General features: G+C 42.6%; 4 protein-coding genes across 4 annotated transcripts; all 4 read right to left on the bottom strand.

Annotated features, from left to right (window-relative positions):
- Window positions 1-8,764: 8,764 nt before the first annotated feature.
- On the bottom strand, window positions 8,765-9,634 carry LOC127130299 (uncharacterized). Its single transcript, XM_051059336.1, has one exon. It carries the CDS (start codon window positions 9,632-9,634, stop codon window positions 8,765-8,767), a length of 870 nt encoding a protein of 289 aa, XP_050915293.1.
- Window positions 9,635-10,932: 1,298 nt separating this feature from the next.
- LOC127130298 (uncharacterized) lies at window positions 10,933-13,272 on the bottom strand. The gene is made up of 2 exons (XM_051059335.1): window positions 11,447-13,272; window positions 10,933-11,140 (listed from the first exon to the last, which is right to left on the bottom strand). Exons 1-2 carry the CDS (start codon window positions 13,270-13,272, stop codon window positions 10,933-10,935), a joined length of 2,034 nt encoding a protein of 677 aa, XP_050915292.1.
- A 30-nt stretch (window positions 13,273-13,302) lies between these two features.
- LOC127130297 (uncharacterized) lies at window positions 13,303-14,838 on the bottom strand. Its single transcript, XM_051059333.1, has one exon. The coding sequence runs from the start codon at window positions 14,836-14,838 to the stop codon at window positions 13,303-13,305; it is 1,536 nt and encodes a 511-aa protein (XP_050915290.1).
- Window positions 14,839-15,200: 362 nt separating this feature from the next.
- On the bottom strand, window positions 15,201-16,532 carry LOC127130296 (uncharacterized). The gene has a single exon (XM_051059332.1). It carries the CDS (start codon window positions 16,530-16,532, stop codon window positions 15,201-15,203), a length of 1,332 nt encoding a protein of 443 aa, XP_050915289.1.
- Between the last annotated feature and the right edge of the window lie 1,889 nt (window positions 16,533-18,421).

The raw sequence follows: 18,421 nt of genomic DNA, 5'->3' as shown, positions 1-18,421 counted from the left end.
GGATTGACTCGATGACCCGGTCCGTCTGCCTTGGACGTTGTTGATAGTGTCTCTGCTGACCCGGATTACCTCCTTGTTGTTGATTGTTGTACCTGGGTTGTTGTTGCGGATGATATTGCGGTTGAGGAACAGGTGTTGGAATAGTGTCTGTGGCCACTTGATCTTGATAATAATTAGGGCGTCCTTTACTCCTGCCTCTGCCGGCATACACAACGCTTGCCTCGCCTTCTTTTCTTCGCTGACGGTTACCAGCAAACGGTCTCTTGGGACCTGATGGGTTGGAAACACTATTGTCTTGAATTCGGCCCATCTTCAACAGACTCTCGATTCTTTCTCCAGCAATTACTATCTCTGCAAAGTTGATTGACGGGCAAGCAGCCAATCTCTCAATATAATTGCCTTGAAGAGTGTTCATGAACATGTCCGCCATCTCCCTTTCAGACATAAAGGGTTGGACGGACGCAACAATCTGTCTCCAACGCTGAGCATATTCTCTAAAGGTCTCCTTGGCAGTCTGGGACATACCTTGCAACAAGGTCCGATTTGGAGCCATGTCCAAGTTGTATTGATATTGCTTGACAAAAGCCTCTGCCAAGTCTTTCCAGCTCTTGATGGTAGTACGAGACAAATGAGAATACCATTCACGAGAAGCTCCAGTTAGACTGTCTTCAAAATAGTACATCCACAGCTTTTCATCTTCCGTGTGAGCTCCCAACCTTCCCAAATAAGATTGGAGATGAGTGCGTGGGCAAGAAGCCCCGTTGTATTTCTCAAAAATAGGGGGTTTGAACTTGTGAGGAATCCTTACTCCCTGAACCAGACCAAGATTTGTGACATCAAAGCCTAAGGAATTTTGAGACTCCAAAGATTTGAGCTTCTCAGCAAGCTCATCCATACGGCGAGTGGTCTCGAGGGCCTCGTCGTGCAAAGAAAATTGATCATACTGATAATCTTCAGTAACGGGGTGCCCGTTAATCCGAATTCCTTGATTCACATTGTACCTTCCGCCAATACCATTTCCAACATTCCCTGTGTTGCCAACATTACCCGGGTTTCCATCAGCATTTGCGTTACCCGCGTTACCAGTGTTCACAGGGTTATCAGCGTTCCCAGGGTTACCAGGGTTTCCCTCAGCATTTAGTATCTCCACCTCAGGCCTCGGTTGCCCAACCAATTCCCTCAGCTTTTCTTGACCTGCTGCCATACCAGTCATCAATGTCATGAACTGAACCATCCTTTCACGCATATCAGCCAGCTCTTTCTGTACTTGGTCCATCGCTAGTCGTGGACGGTTTTCCTTTGTCGGGTATCTGTGAACTCGCTTGGGACCAATAACTGCCTGATACAGGGAACAAACATTAGACACTGCGGTGACACCTGCAAAACAGACAAGGGTTAATATGCATGGTATGCGATGCACTGCTTGTTCAGTTTTAAGGCACCCCCGTTTTGAAAGGGAATACCCTGCAAATGAATAAGCATGAGATGTTGGATGCAAATATGCAGATGATGTTATACAATGCAAAGGCATGTCAATCAGAATTGATGGATCCGCTTGAACATCTGTCAGGTTGCACTTCCTGGAGAGAAATTCACTGAGGAATATAATACAAGACCAAAACTCTGCTCCAGAAAACCGGGTTGGTTGGAGGTTAAGGTTTCCTGAATTTAGCCCACCCCTCACTGGTAGGTTCTAAGAACAGAAGTTCGTCAGCTTCAGCCCTTCAGTCGCGAATAATACGTTTACCACTGAAGGTTTGGCATTATTACGGGATAAAAGACCTCCACTGACTCCCCTCAACAGGACATCCTAAAGCAAGTTCCCAGTCTCGGGGTCCTCAGATTGATCAGCGAGAATGCGCCCACCAGAGCTAACATAATCACGTCTCGGAGGAGAGGCCTCGACTGAGTTCTCGGGAAATGGTCACCAGAGTCGACGATTTCTAAAGGAACACCATGTCGCTACGGAACATCCGTAGGACATAATATATCCAAAAGAAACCTCGTCTGGGTGTGGTTCTTCACGAACGACTTAACGTAGCAACATGCTACGCAAACCTCATGATCATCCACTCTAAAACCTGTGTGTACACTCAAGCCTGGGTAATGGGCTTATCTCTCATAGAACATCCCATCCCAACAAACAAACAAACAGATCCAATAGATACAACAGATGCATGCAAGCAGGTAAGCAAATAAATGTACAAAAGCATGAACACCCAATAAACAAGAAATCACACAAGCTAGGAGGGACTCGTTTAGGGAAGATGGACAAGCAAGAGGTCAACTTCTTAGTCCCCAGCAGAGTCGCCAGCTGTAGCAACCTGAAAAATACAGTGCGCAAAAAAAAACAACTGGCGAAAGAAAAAGACAGAAGAGTCGCCACCGTGCGTTATTCATCCCAAAGGAGGGAAAAGAAACGCTCGAAGTAAACCTGAAAAAGGAAAGGACAAGACGGGGTCTCACAACCAAATCTTGGGTTCGGGAGTCGGTTATGCGGAGGGAAGGTATTAGCACCCCTACGCATCCATAGTACTCTACGGGATCCACTTTTGTAGTTCTTGTCTAAAGGGTGTGAGTTTATCTTGTGCTGTTTAGCAAAAAAAAAGGGTTAAATGAAAATGACTCGCGCGGATGTCGCATCCACTGCATACGTATCTCATCTGAATATGAGAATCAGAGTCTTCGTAGCTCGGCTGACCTATGGGTTGGGGGATGTGTGCTCACTAAGACATCGCGTCTTATGCCTACGTATCTCATCTGGAATGAGAATCAGAGCAAGCCGTAGTTCAGCTAACTACGGGGTTGTGGATTGGGTTTTGGACGAACGACGTTACTACCCAATCTACCGGATGATCGACCTTTAGAGACTTACTCACCTGTAGTAGAAGGACTAAACATGTTGCTTTGGGTTTTAGGGTTTGGGATGCTCGAGGGCAAACAGGAAGTCCTTGACGAAGGAACCGCGCTACATGTGGGGATATGAATACAAAACACAAAACATGTATCTCAAAGTAAAATGCCACCAAGGGGCTCAAACATTGCCTCCTATCGAGGTCTTCCAGCTAAGAAAGCGATAAAGTACGAGAAAAGGAAAAAATTACCACACGGATAAAGATCCGAAGTTACAGCAATTAAAGGAGTAAGAAACCCAGGGATCTCCCAAGCTAATGCCATCAAAGAAAGTGAGTCAGTACAGGTAATCGGAATGAAACCTCCAGGGGTTATCCCACAAATAAAGTGGGAAACCACGCAAGTTATCCCTGCAAAAGTCATGTGAGCCCTCACAAAAACTCAACAAAAGGGTTAGTGAAACACCATAAGCATTTTTTTCATGGATAACAGTATGGTTTCAGAAACCTCAAACCCTGTGGCATACACTTCAGAAATCATGTGATTAAACATTCAAGGCATAGGTTTCACCCATTCATAATACATCACACATTTAGAACATTCAAATTGAAGGCGTAAAATAATGGGAATAAGGCAAACCTGATTGGAGAGCTTGATTGAAATTGAGTTGCACCTGTGAGGCCCTTTCAGGGTTTGGAGGCTGCTCTGAGTTCTCTGTCAGGTTTCTCTTCGGGTTTTTTCCAGGGTTTTGTTCCAAGGAAACCTCAGAGTATTTTGCTTCTCTTCTTTTTTCTCAAGTGAAGCCTTGGTATTTATAGACTGAATTTCATGGTTTTGTGGGCTCAAATGAGAGAGACCCAAGTCCAAATTTTTTTTATTATATTTTATTTTATTTTATTTTATTATTTTTATTTATTTATTTTTTTTGTAAAAAATTATTATTATTATTATTATTTTTTCGGATCTAATTCTGATTGACATGATGAAATGCAATATGAAATGCTAAATGAATGCATGAATGAGGAGGGCAAATTTTGGGGTGTTACAGTCGCAACCGAACGACCCAAAACAATATCTGATTAAAAATCAACTTGGTCAAAATTCCCTGAATGAAATTAATCAGTTAAATTTAAACGATTAATAATAAAACCAACTTCACCGTATGAAACCAATATGAATAAATTCCAGAAAAACCCAAATGAATTAAACTTCGTCATCTCAAACCGTGTTGCTTAAAACATGATGTAACCTTCAGTTCCAATCCAATATTTCCAGATTAAATCGCGCTTGATGATAGAATTGATGATAGTCTTGAACAAATTAAAACAGGAAGGAAGCAGAGAAAACCGCTTAACAGTGAAAACATAAATATATTCCGCATTAAAATTCAATTTGCGTCTCTGATAAAATACCAAACCATAAACCAATTCAGCCCATAAACCTCAATCAAACAGCAATCAAAACCCGAATCTGAATCAGAATTTCTACTGCTTTGGCTTCAAAAATAACTGGCAGATAGCAGAAGAACAGAAAAATAATCTGATTAAAACAGAAATTCCGCCGCATGGAATCTTGTCCCGATTTGAACCGAACCAGCTTAATGTCTCAAGCATACTCAAACTCAAGTGACAAAATAAATGTCTCGGAACTCAATTGACGACAGAGTCTCAACCCGTTGAATTAATTACCGTATCTCAAAAATCCTGATGCCAAAAGTTACCGTGAATCTCTGTTTATCCTCAAAGAAAACAAAAATAAAATAGAAAAAACTCGGAAGCGGAGGCCCTAATTATTCAATAAATCCCTGATGATAACTTAGCTTCGAGGACTGTCAGTAAACAACGTGAAAATGACCATTTTGCCCTTTAACAACTAAAGTGTACCAGATGCGGTTCCTGCAAAACGAAACAAAACTACACAACCCGTTAATAGTTAGCTGATGCGAAAATGAGATGACATGCGACATGAATCGACTAATCTGAGGGTAAAATTTGGGGTATTACAGTTGCCCCTATTTAAATAGCTACACCGGATGATTTGAGCGGAAGAGACTCGAGAAATCACGGTGGAGGGATTTAAATATAGATAACCGAAAATTTTGCCCTTAGATGCGGCGATATGCACTGCTAGGGACAAAACAGAATAGAATAATGCTGACCATGCTATGATGCGTATGATGCAGATGATGGAATGATAAATGCAATGATACAGACGATACGACGACACAGGGGACAGGCGCAATGAACGAACCACACTGGGGAATATGACGCACTAGGGAAACAACGTGACACGGGGGATTCTAAAGATGATGGTCAACTGGTGCGAGCACGACCAACCGTCACTTTTAGAAAGGGAATGGTAAAACGGGATCCCCAATGGAGATGGCACCGATGAAACGGCCTCCACTGGGGAATATCTGAGAGTAAATGATCAACAGGTTCAGGCGTGACCGGCTGATACTCTAGGGTAAAAAAGTAGGATCGACACGACTGTAGGATCGATTAACAAGATGCCGGAGCATTGAGCAAAGCATAACCTCCGAGCCCCTGGAAACTCTCCCTCGTGACAGGATCAAACGGAATTTTTAGGAATCCGTAGGAAATATACGGGGTAAAACCGACTGTATGCCAAAATAAATGGACTTTAATGGGAAATGCCCTAATAAGCTATCTCGAGAGAGAACTGCCACTTATCGTTGGAAGGGACTTATATGCCAAATTAAATAAGCTCTCCAATAAAGAGGTTGTTGCTTATCTGTGGATAATAGATGAAAAGTTGATTGATTGATGAGCTCCGCTGGAGGGAATTGTCACTCATCTGATAAATACACCTCTTCATATCTAAGGTCGGCGCCCGGAATACGATTCAGATTCTTCTTTTACTAAAGGATAAAATGAACTTCTTCATACTTCGAGGTCGGCGCCCTGAACATGATCCAACTCCTTCTTTTACTAAAGGATAAAATGGTCCACGGCGGGAGGCCCAAGAATGAGTACGGCGACTCAATGTTTTGAAGTTTAGGAAAAGATATGTCCACAGCGGGACACCCAAGCCTGAGTGCGGCGACTCAACTTCTCAAGGTTTAGGAATGGATATGTCCACGACGGGATGCCCAAGAATGAGTGCGGCGACTCAACGTCTTAAGGTTTGATGTAGGTGATACGCTCCTCGGCTGGGAACTGCCGCTTGTCTGCAAAGGATTGTAAATGATTTCCTTGAAAGATAGTGCAAAATAAATGCACGTCCAGGTAGGTTCAGTGACCGACGGGACCGAAGTTCGATCTAGAACTGGGCTAGAAAGAACTGCCCAACAAGACTCCATTGGGGAAATAACCTCAAATGGGGATTATCTTATCCTAACGCGGAAAGATAGCTGAAATAACCATCGTCCACGAGGGTTGAACTCTGTGGGGATTAGCTGGAAATAAATAGTATTTTGTGCTTAGGCTGACGATCTACTTGGGGAGAGCGGACTAGCCCAATTACTCGACGGCAACGACAAAGGATGACGATGAATAGCAAACATGCTAATGCGCATGCCAAAGTGTATACTACTATATATGTAAATGTGTATGAAAACATCATGCAATGAGTATGCAATGCTTAGGCTCATGTGTATGCTGACAAAACCGACGAGCGGAGGACCTGAGATGAAATAAGCATTTCGACGGGAATATCCGGGGACCTCTGCAACAATACCCCTCTCAGGGGATAAGAAGAGCTGATGGGAGAACCGAATCTGGCTTCAAAGTATAACTTCCCTGGGGAGAGAATATCATGACTTCCACTAGGGATCTTTGACCTATGCATGAGGATACGATGTCAGAACTGCCCGTGGGGGATAACTGTCATGAACCATAGTCATCCAAAGAACTCTTAGGATCAGAGACTTCCGGGGATAAAATAAATATCCGCTTCGTGGAGACAATGTGGAGTTAGGCAACTTCATGGAGACAACATAGCAACTTCCTGGGAATAGTACCTCGGCTTCTGGGGAGAATTCAACAGACATTCCTGGGGGAAGTATTCCTGGGAAGTATTTCTTGAGGCAAGGCAATTCCGCAGAGGAACAGATGATCCCATTGAGGATGGGTCTCCCAGAATAGATATCACTTGGAGGATACCGGGGATATCTCTGCAGTCTTGAGAGTCACTGGGGATTATCGGATGGATCCCAAAAGTGTTGTCAACTTAAAATCTCGCTGGGGACTGTCTCTGGGAAGATGCTGGTAATGATCAAATGCTTATGCAACACCGAGACTTACCGGGGAGCGAAGAGATCCTTCACAAATTTCCATGAGTCAAAGTAACTTTCGTTTCCAAATGTATTTCCGAGAAAATTATTTTGGTTTTGAAAACACTTTTCACGTTCAAATTTTATTAACAAAAGCAAATTGCATAACAAAATAAAACGGAGATAATGTGAACAAGGAAATTGAATAGCAAAAGGTAAATTTTATTGAAGAATGGTAACTTGCTAAAGGCATAGCTCCATGGAAAATTACAATTTTAAATTGGCAATATGGGAAAGGTTACATTGAATCCAACGACCTACTATCCCTAATGACTAAGACTACCCAAAACCTTGCTCACGAAGAGAGTGATTGGATTTGAAGTGGACTTTTGTAAATGTATCTGCGATGTTCGGTGTCATCCGATGCAGTGAAATGCCATGTCCCTAACTTTTGCCTGGACTGCCCTTTCGGGTTTTCAATCCACCGGGACGCTCATTTTTGCCTAAGCCGCCCTTTCGGGTTTTCAACTTAGCGAGCCATAGTATTATTTTTTTTCTTTAGGAATAATATTTTCGGACTGCATCGGAGTTCACAGGATGTGCGAGCTCTTCTCCATCCATTGTTGTAAGAATTAGCGATCCTCCGGAGAAGACTGTCTTAACAACAAATGGACCGTCGTAATTGGGCATCCACTTCCCGCGCATGTCCTCGTGAACTGGCAAGATCTTCTTGAGTACAAGTTCTCCTTGTTGAAACTCACGGATTCAGACTTTCTTGTCGAAGGCTCTCTTCATCCGTTTCTGGTATAGCTGACCATGGCACATAGCCGTCAAACGCTTCTCGTCGATGAGGTTTAGCTGGTCGAATCTGTCTTGAACCCACTCGGCTTCATCTAGCTTGGCTTCCCTCAATACCCTTAAGGAAGGTAGCTCAACTTCAATGGGGAGGACGGCGTCTGTTCCATATACCAATGAGAAAGGGGGTTCCCCTGTTGAAGTTCGGACTGTAGTTCTGTATCCATGCAAAGCGAACGGTAACATCTCATGCCAATCCTTGTAAGTCTTGACCATCTTTTGTAGGATCTTCTTGATATTTTTATTCGCGGCTTCAACAACTCCATTCATCTTAGGACAGTAAGGAGATGAATTGTGGTGCGCAATCTTGAAGTTGTCACACAACTCTTTCATAGTCTTGTTATTCAGATTGGTACCACTGTCAGTTATGATTCGGCTCGGAATTCCATAGCGGCAGATAATCTCCCTCTTGATGAAGCGAGCAACAACCTGCTTGGTCACGTTAGCATAGGAAGCGGCTTCTACCCACTTGGTGAAGTAATCAATAGCAACTAAAATGAACCGGTGGCCGTTAGAAGCTTTCGGCTCAATCGCCCCAATCATGTCAATGCCCCACATTGAGAAAGGCCACGGCGAAGTCAAAACGTTCAACGGTGCCGGAGGTACATGCATTTTGTCGGCATAAACCTGACATTTGTGACACTTCCTGGCGTATTGGATGCAATCTGATTCCATAGTTAACCAGTAATATCCAGCCCTCAAGATTTTCTTGGACATGGCATAACCGTTGGCATGAGTTCCGAACGTCCCTTCATGAATCTCCTGGAGTAACATATCGGCTTCACATTTATCAACACATCTAAGTAGAACAATGTCGTGGTTTCATTTGTATAGCACGTCATTGCTGATGAAGAACTTGGATGCCAATCTTCTCAAAGTCCTTTTGTCCAGATGAGAAGCATCCGATGGATACTCTTGCGTGAGCAAATAATTCTTGATGTCATGAAACCAAGGCTTTTCATCAGTTTCATCTTCTTCAATCACCAGACAGTAGGCGGGTTCAATTCTACGTTCGATTCGAATGAGTGGCGCTGCATTGACAAATTTGACCTTCCACATGGATGCTAGCATGGCTAAGGCGTCAGCAATATGATTCTCAGACCTCGGAACATGCTCGAACTTGATCTCATCGAAGTATTTAATCAACTCCACAATATAGGCTTTGTAAGGGACTAGCTTCTCATTCTTGGTTTCCCATTCACCTTTCACTTGATAGATAACCAAAGCTGAATCTCCGCTTACTTCAAGAAGTTTGATTCGGAGGTCAATAGCTGCTTCAAGGCCAAGGATGCATGCTTCATATTCGGCGATATTGTTCGTGCATTCAAAGTCTAACCTTGCTGTAAATGGGGTATAACCACCTTTTGGATTCATCAAAACGGCGCCTATGTCGTGCCCACTGTAATTTGAGGAACCATCAAACATCATCTTCCACCAGAGACCCGGTTCGGGACCCCCATCGGGCTCTGGCTTCTCGAAATCTTTTACCCACATAATGTCTTCGTCCGGGAAGTCAAACTTGAGAGGCTCGTAATCTTCGACCGGTTGGTCCGCAAGATAATCTGATAAGATGCTTCCTTTGATAGCTTTCTGAGGTACGTACTGGATGTCATATTCTGATAACAACATGTGCCAACGAGCAAGTCTCCCTGTCTGAGCAGGCTTTTCGAAAATGTACTTTATTGGATCCATCTTCGAAATCAACAAGGTAGTATGACACATCATGTATTGCCTGAGACGCCTAGCAGCCCATGCTAGCGCACAACAAGTTTTCTCCAAGAGTGGGTATCTGTTTTCACAATCGGTGAACTTCTTGCTCAAGTAGTATATAACATGTTCTTTTCTTCCAGTCTCATCGTGTTGCCCAACACGCAACCCATAGACTTCTCGAGAACCGTCAGGTACATGAACAAAGGTCTTCCAGGAACAGGAGGGATTAAGATAGGAGGCTCTTGCAAGTAATCCTTGATCTTTTCAAACGCCCGCTGACAGTCAGGATTCCAATCAATAGTCTGGCCTTTGCAAAGAAACTTGAATATCGGCTCACAAGTAGCAGTCAGGTTAGATATAAACCGGGAGATGTAGTTCAAACGTCCAAGAAAACCTCTGACTTGGGTTTCGGTCTGCGGAGCCGACATGTCTTGAATGGCTCGGACTTTATCAGGGTCTACCTCGATTCCTCGTTGGTTGACGATGAAACCAAGTAGCTTTCCAGATCTGACACCAAAAATACACTTAGCGGGATTTAGTTTCAACTGATATTTCCGGAGTCGTTCAAACAGTTTTAACAGATGAACCAAATGTTCCTCTTCGTTATGAGATTTGGCAATCATATCATCCACATACACTTCGATTTCTTTGTGCATCATGTCATGAAAGAGAGCCGTCATATCACGTTGATAGGTTGCCCCTGCGTTCTTCAAACCGAAAGGCATAACTTTATAACAGAAGGTTCCCCAAGGAGTGATGAATGTAGTCTTTTCTCTGTCGGCGGGATCCATCTTGATCTGGTTATAACCGGAGAAACCATCCATGAATGAGAAAACTGCAAAACTAGCTGTATTATCGACAAGGGTATCAATATGAGGCAATGGGAAATCGTCTTTTGGACTAGCTTTGTTCAGATCCCTGTAGTCTACGCACATTCTGACCTTACCGTCCTTTTTGGGCACTGGAACAATGTTGGCAACCCAATCAGGATACTTCTCAACTGCAAGGAAACCCGCATCCAACTGTTTCTTAACCTCATCTCGAATCTTCAAAGCCATGTCAGGTCTCGTTCTTCGAAGTTTCTGTTTGACAGGAGGACATTCTGGCTTAAGCGGTAGTTTGTGAACTACAATATCTTTGTCTAAACCTGGCATATCTTGATACGACCATGCAAACACGTCAACATAGTCCTTCAACAGCTTGACCAATCTCTGCTTGACCTCGACCCCAAGTATTGCGCCAATTTTGACCTCGACCCCAAGTATTGCGCCAATTTTGACCTATTTCTTGTCTTCATCTGTGCCGAGATTAATCAAATCTACCTGCTCCCTGTGCGGTTGAAGCTTTGTGTACTCGTACTCAACCAATCTCGTCAGTTCCGCGGGTACTTCAAAATCCTCTTCACCCCCATCTTCAGCTTGATAAATGGGTGAATCCCAATCAGGAGAGATGATAGAGTCATTGGATTCAACAAGGGTTTTAATGTCACTGCATGTTGAAAGACTTGTTTTATTGAATGTTCAAATGAAGATGCAAGAGAGTGGAAATGCTTTATTTTGTAGCTTTTGAAAAGATTTCCAATTTCATTTTAAAAGGTGACAACGAAAAAAAAATAAAAAAATAAAAAAATAAAAAAATAAAAAAATAAAAAAAATGCTAATAGAACAAAGTGGAAGCAGAACAAAATGCATTGATTAATAATTGTTTTAAAAATGAAAGGTGGCCCTACAAAGCAATCCAATAGCCTTGGGCAGAGCTATGGATGTGAAAACACAAATGGAACTGTTAATTTACTTTGAAACGGGAAAAATAATAGGAATCTCTATAGCCTCCCAGTTGCTCAAAGCTGCATCGCTCTTGAATACCAAGTTACTCAGATCTTCGTCTTCATCATAGTCACTGATGGCATTGACTTGGAAACCTCTGCTGACAAAAACTTCTTGAAAAAACTCTGGACGCCCTTCGACATTTGTAGAAGCTTTATCATGAGTTGGTCTGTAACCCAACCCGTGGCGATCAGTTTTGGTCTTGACGTTGATTATCTCTCCCCAACCTTCAGGAATGCCCCTGTCAATTGTTGATCTGGTACTCTTTAAGGATGCAAAAGATGGATTACTCTGGCCTTCCACAGTCTCTTCGACCTCCACTAACACAGCATTGGCGTTCTCAAGTGCTTGGAAAGAAGTTTCCAACGCGTCTTCATCGGCCTCAATATAACGGAACGAAGATAAATTACTGACCATTAAATCCTCCTCACCGTGAATAATCACCAGCTTATCATCAACTACAAACTTCATCTTTTGGTGCAAGGTAGAAGTCACAGCCCCAGCAGCATGGATCCAAGGTCTTCCAAGTAGACAACTGTAATTGGGATTGATATCCATGACTTGGAAAGTGATATTGAAAACATGCGGACCAATCAGAATTGGAAGTTCCCCTTCTCCAATCACAGCTCTAAGAGAACCATCAAACGCCTTGAAAATCAAAGAAGTAGGCTTCACCATAGCCTCTTTATAGGCCAACTTGCTAAGAACTCTCTTGGGTAGGACGTTCAAAGATGAATCGGTATCCACAAGCACCCTGGCTAAATTATCCTCTTGACACTTCGCTGATATGTGCAAAGCACGGTTGTGATTCGGGCCCTCTTTCGGTAGCTCTTCATTGCTGAAGCTAAGAGTATTACATGCGGTAATATTGGCGATCACACTATCAAACTGGCCGGTAGTAATATCTTGAGCGACATGAGCTTGCGTCAATACTTTCTGCAAAGCAGCCCTATGAGCGGGTGAATTCAATAATAGAGACAGGATAGAGATCTTCGAAGGGGTCTGATGAAGCTGATCAACGACTTTGTAATCACTCTTCCTGATGATCCTTAAGAATTCAACATCTTCATCATTAGTAACAACCTCTTTATTTTTATCTCTGGCAGGCACAGCAGTGTTAGTAGTTATCTCTCTAGGTGGAGCCTCATCCAAACGGGGAGTGTACACGCGACCATTGCGAGTCATCCTGCTTGCCCCAGCTATGTTAGTCACACTTTCACCATCAACCTTCACTTCTTCTCTTGGAATGACCTTCCCAGATTCTTTGTCAATCGCGGTTACATCATACTTCCAAGGTACTGCCTTGGGATCACTGAATGGAAATGGACTCGGTTTTTGGATAATCAACGGTTTAGGCTGGTCCACTGTTGGAGTAACGGGAGCCGGTATACTGAACACTGGCATGACAGAATTTGGTGCTGGCAGATTAAACACTGGTATCCTACCCCTTGATTCTGGCAAGTTGAAGGTAGGCTCAATTACGGCTACTTCTTTCGCCTGGTTAACTACTTGCAAAAAACCATCATCAGTCAATCTCTGAACGTCTTTCCGAACCATAACACAACCCTTATCACATCCCTTACAGCTCATACAACCGATATGGGAAACAGATACTAGGCCTGCTTTAAACAGCTTTGAATGGAATGCCTTGAGCGGAGTCTTAATCTGAGCTACATCAAGGATAGAATTCTCTTCAGACGAAGCATCAATGGCATTAACAACCCCATGGTCAGGTAAAGGGTTACTTTTGACATTGGGAGACAGATCGTTGAATGACAGAATCTTCTTTTCCATCAGATCCCTCACAAGGTTTTTCAAAGCATATCAGTTCTCCAAATCGTGACCTGGCGCACCCTCATGAAATAAACAATGAGCGGCGGTGTTGTAGTTGGCTGACAAAGGATTCGGAGGCGGTCCCAAAGCTCGAGTAATGACCAAACCGCGTTGCACTAAGTAAGGATACAACTCGGTGAACGTCATCGGAATCGGTGGACAAGTCTTGTATAGTCTCCTTGGAGCATTCTGGTGAGGTGCCTGGTTCCTCGGTTGTTGACTCGCCGGAGCGTTGGATGCTTGTTGATAATTCGGAGGAGGATAAACCGGAGGCGGATAACTAGGAACCTGTTGTATGGGTTGATAAACGGGCGCTTGTGGAGCTTGTTGGTTAAAAGATGGTGCAACAGCAGCCACGTATGGCGGTGGTGCATACTGAACCGGGTATCCCTGTGGTTGGGCATACTGTGGCGGATATTGATACTGCCTATTCCTTCTCCTATCTGAAGACACATCATGAGTCTCTCCTTCCTTCTTTCTCTGAGGATTGACGGAAGTCTTCTTAGCTTGGTCCTTCGAACTCGTACTGCTAGACCCACTGGACATCTTTCCACTCTTCATAGCTAATTCAACCTTTACTCCAACAGCAACAATATCAGCGAAATTCGTGGTTACACTACCCACCATCCTTTCATAGAACTCAGGACGAACGGTGTCAACAAACCAGTCAGCTAATTCTTTATCAGTCAATGGAGGTTCAACCTGGGAAGCAATTTCCCTCCATCGCTGGGCGTATTCCTTAAAGGTCTTAGAACTTTTCTGCGTCATACTCAAAAGTTGTCTCCTGTTAGGAGCCAAGTCCATGTTGTACTTATAGTGCTTAATGAAAGCGTCAGACAAATCTTGAAAAGACTTGATGCGAGATTGGTCCAATGTTAAATACCACTTCGACGAGGCACCTTTCAGACTGTCTTGAAAACAGTGGATCATCAACTTGTCATTTTCCACGTGGGCAGCCATCCTACAGTAGTACATTATCAAATGGCTTTTCGGACATGTAGTCCCTTCATAGCAGTCAAAGTTCGGAGTCTTGAACTTTGGCGGAATAACTAAACCGGAAACCAAACAGATGTCTCTAGCAGCAGCACCAAAGATCTGGTCTCCTTCCATCTTTCTTAATCTTTTATCAATAGTAACAACCTCCTCACGGAGCCTATCACGCGGCTGGTACCCTTCATCATTATCATCCAGAATTTCATAAACAGGCTCATTAAGATAAGGCTGCACCCGAGTATGGACATTAGCTTGTGTGAAGGTAGGGACCACCTTTGGAGGCTCGGGAACCAAAGGCACAGTCTGTTGAACATTCTGTAATACCGGCATGGCTTGTTGACCACTTTGTGCAACCGGCATAGTTTGTTGAACTGACGTAACAACAGGCGGATGTATGAAACTCTGCGAAATACCATAAGGAAATGGGTTCTCAACTGAAACAACCGGCGGATCTACGGCAGCGGTAGTGTTGATCTCATAAACCACAGTAGGCTGAGTATCCATCTTTGCATTGATAACCTGAAGTAGTTCCATAATTGTTCCTACATTCCCTCGAAGGTTTGCTAGCTAGTTGTTAACGCGATCCATCTCTTGAGCGTGCTCCTCCATCCTTCTTCGAGCTTGAGCTCTAGTGTTGTATCGATTCAGGGTGACGAAACTGTACGCGAGAGAACCGAGTATGAGACAACCGGGAGACACATGAAATGCAAAATGTGATGCAAAATGCGAATGAAAGATTTCATGGAATTCAAGCCTTTACGAATATCGCGGAATACCACTGGGATCTTTATTTATTAATTTGAACATGAATTACAAATAAATATTCTTAAAAAATATTAACAAGAAAATAGCTAAATAAAAGCTACGAAAGCCCTAAGGAAGCGTAGTCCACGACTTCAACGAGTAGGCAGAGAGTCGGAGGAAAATAAATCCTCGTAGATTCTTCTCTTTTTGTAGGAAAGCACTTCTTCATTCTTCGCCTGCAGCTGCTTTTGTAGCTCTTCATTCTCACTGATGATAACCTGATATTTATTTTTCCACGTTTCTGCCTCATGTTGTGCTCTCTTCAAAGCGATTTCCAACTTTTCAGCTTCGGACATGAATACTAAAACAGATTCTCTTCTCGGAGGTAAAGGATCTTGGCGAGGATAAGGCATCTTCAGCTTGATGGCTCTTTCCCGGACCCAACGAAGATAAGGTTCCATAGACACACAATTCGGCTTTCCCAAACTTTCTTTACCCTTCTTGTGCAAATGACGCCAAGCGGATACAATCTGATCTTGAAGTTCTTTGTCACCCTTAAAGAAGATTTTCTCCACATGAACACTTTTAGGCGGTTCTTTCAAGGGATACCCTAACTGTCGGCGAGCTAGGACTGGATTGTAGCTGATTCCTCCATTAAAACCAAGTAAAGGTACGTTGGCAAAGTCTCCATAGCTGTCAATAATTAGTATTCCATCATACACACGATTATACCAAACGATGTCCGAGTGTGTCAGCGCCATGACCCTTGGTGACCAAAATCCCTTGTCAAGACTCAAAAAAGACTTGGGCAAGTGCGAAATAAACCACTTGTATAATAAAGGCACACAACAGGTGATCATTCCTCCACCATGAAAATTCCGGAGATGTATGGCATGATAAGTGTTACCCAATAACGTTGGTACTGGATTGTTCTTCATGAATATTTTGATGGCGTTAATGTCAACGAATCCTTCAAAACTTGGGAAGAGTAGCATTACATAAATAAGAAAAGCAAGGATTGTTTCAAAGGTAGGCATGCTTAAATGATCGGCATAATATTGGGCTTTCTTGATTAAGAAATGCGTAGGTAACCCTACAGTTCCGCCTTTGGCGATCATATTGCCTTTGATGTCGGACACCTTTAAGCATATGGCTTTAGCAATGTCTTCCTCTTTAGGGTCCTTCTCTAAGAAAGGGAACGGATACTTATCCACAATAGGTAACCCCACCAACTGAGAGTACTCTTCTAAGGTAGGTAATAGCTGATAATCTGGGAACGTGAAACAATGGTAATCCGGATCATAGAACTGTAGTAACGTAGAAAGAAGCCCATCCTTCACTTGGATTCTTAATAAGGATAATAGCCTTCCGTACTTGTCCTTAAACCCCTCTTGATCTTCAACCAAAGCTCCTAGCTTCCTTAGGTCATCCAACTTAAAATTCTTAAAAGAGTATTTCAAGGTGTTTCTCTTATTGTAATCCATGGTAGCCTGCGATGTTCATAAATAAAGTTTGAATTCCATGAGATGTAATGCAATGTGATGTTTTATGGATGTAATGCACATAAACACACAAAGTCCTAGGTTAAAGGTATATGAGCGGAAGTCAAGGTCTACCCATCCCACAGAGGTATGTATTATAGGGTTAATCGTACCTGCGGAACAAGGGTTCTAAATCGGTGCCCAAAGTCATCAGTCCATCTTTCGGATATTATCAATTTCCCAATTGACTCGGTGGTTAATAATATTCTCAAGAGAACCTCTTTTGAGTGTGGTATCGCGTAACCACTATTTTGGGATTACTCCCTCATAGTCCCAGCACTACGTCCTAGATAAGGCCAAAGTGGTGTTAAGGTAACTACGGTCCCCAGTGTCATAGGCTCCCATCGAAGATAGTAAGTGTCTTCATGATTACTCGTTCAACAGAACTACCTTTAAAAAGGGCCTCAACTGAGCGGTGATTCTCAAGTCGGCTTGGTCGGGATTCAACTCCCTATAAGCTTCGTTGAATCTATCACCTCCTATAATAAGTTCACTCAAATCCGGGTGTAGGACTTACCTCACAAAAAAGATACCCCCCATAATACACAATAATATATACAGACAATTAATAGCATAAAATATCATACAATAAACAAAATAGGGGCAACCCTTAATTATGTTGTTCCCCAGTGAAGTCGCCATTTTCTGTTGCGGTGGAAATAGGATACCAAACTATTAATTAGTTTGAATCACGATTCAATTCACAACCGCTCTTTGATTTATCTGAAGGAAAAGGTCAAAAGAGGGAAAAAACTTTTTTTTTTGCATTGTAAAACAATGAGAGGAGAGCTCTAGGTAAGGGGTTGGCTAAGCTTAGGGAAGGTACTAGCACCCTAAACTTCTGTAGTACTCTACAGGACCCTTTTGTTTACTGTATGCTTTTTTATTTTTATTATCTGCTTTAAATATATACTAATCTAAGGGATAAAGTGACCTAAAATACCTAAGGGGTTAGTTCTAAATTTACTCGGCAAGACGTCGCATCTTGTGCCTACATATCCTGACGGGAATGGAATCAGAGTAATTGTAGTTCCCCTCGAAAGGGAGGCTAGAAACTTCTTGACTGTGGTCAAGGTTTCGATGGGGAATAAGCATTTCTTAAGGAAACGCTTACGTGGAGTGTTGAAACTCCTATTTCTACGTTGAGACGTTGAATTGAAATTAGGGAAACCCTAAAGCAGAGTACAGCGACTCTTTGACCTAATGCTAGGGTAAATGGCGTTTTCGTCCACGGCGGGACGCCTAGGCTATTGAGGTTTTGGAAACGGTCAAGGGTTTGAAAAGGGTCAAAATTTAGGGTTATTGACTCGGCGGTCACACTGTTAAACCTAATTCCTTCGGAGGGCAAGACGGTAAAAACATGCAAGCAACAGAATTATTACATGGCAGGCATAAAAAATATGAAAATAAAGCAAGCAGTAAAGGAAAGCATCGCGACCACTCGCGTAAATTACAAATCCCCAAAAATGCGAAATAAAATAAACCGCGACCATGGCCTCGCGTAAATTACATCCATGGAACAAAAATGAACAAATGAAATAATAATGATAAACTGAAACAAACAAATTAACGAGGGTTAGACGAAAACGAAACGGCTAAGTCAAAACTAATTTTTGAGATTTTTCTTTGTTGAAAAGGAAAGTTATTACATATATTTTTTTTATATATTTCTCAGAAGGAAGGGTTATTTTAAGGTTAATGCCTTTTTTTCTAAAAAACAAATTGTTTTAATTTGAAAGATTTTTTTGATTAAGAAAAGAACTTATTTTTAACTTTTGTGGTAAATAAATAAAAACAAATTAATCTAAATATTAAAAAAAACTGTGTTATTA

This window comes from Lathyrus oleraceus, chromosome 3 (assembly GCF_024323335.1).
Source record: "Lathyrus oleraceus cultivar Zhongwan6 chromosome 3, CAAS_Psat_ZW6_1.0, whole genome shotgun sequence".
Taxonomy (NCBI): Eukaryota; Viridiplantae; Streptophyta; class Magnoliopsida; order Fabales; family Fabaceae; genus Lathyrus; species Lathyrus oleraceus.
The sequence above is the reverse complement of the archived record's forward strand: the minus strand, read 5'-3'. Positions and strand labels throughout refer to the sequence as shown.

Coding starts and splice junctions, on each gene's coding strand:
- LOC127130299 (XM_051059336.1), bottom strand. CDS start 9,634: ATGGATCCAATAAAGTACATTTTCGAAAAGCCTGCTCAGACAGGGAGA.
- LOC127130298 (XM_051059335.1), bottom strand. CDS start 13,272: ATGGAAAAGAAGATTCTGTCATTCAACGATCTGTCTCCCAATGTCAAA. Junction 11,141..11,446: donor ATTATTTTTCCCGTTTCAAA/GTAAATTAACAG, acceptor TTCAACATGCAG/TGACATTAAAACCCTTGTTG.
- LOC127130296 (XM_051059332.1), bottom strand. CDS start 16,532: ATGGATTACAATAAGAGAAACACCTTGAAATACTCTTTTAAGAATTTT.
- LOC127130297 (XM_051059333.1), bottom strand. CDS start 14,838: ATGGAACTACTTCAGGTTATCAATGCAAAGATGGATACTCAGCCTACT.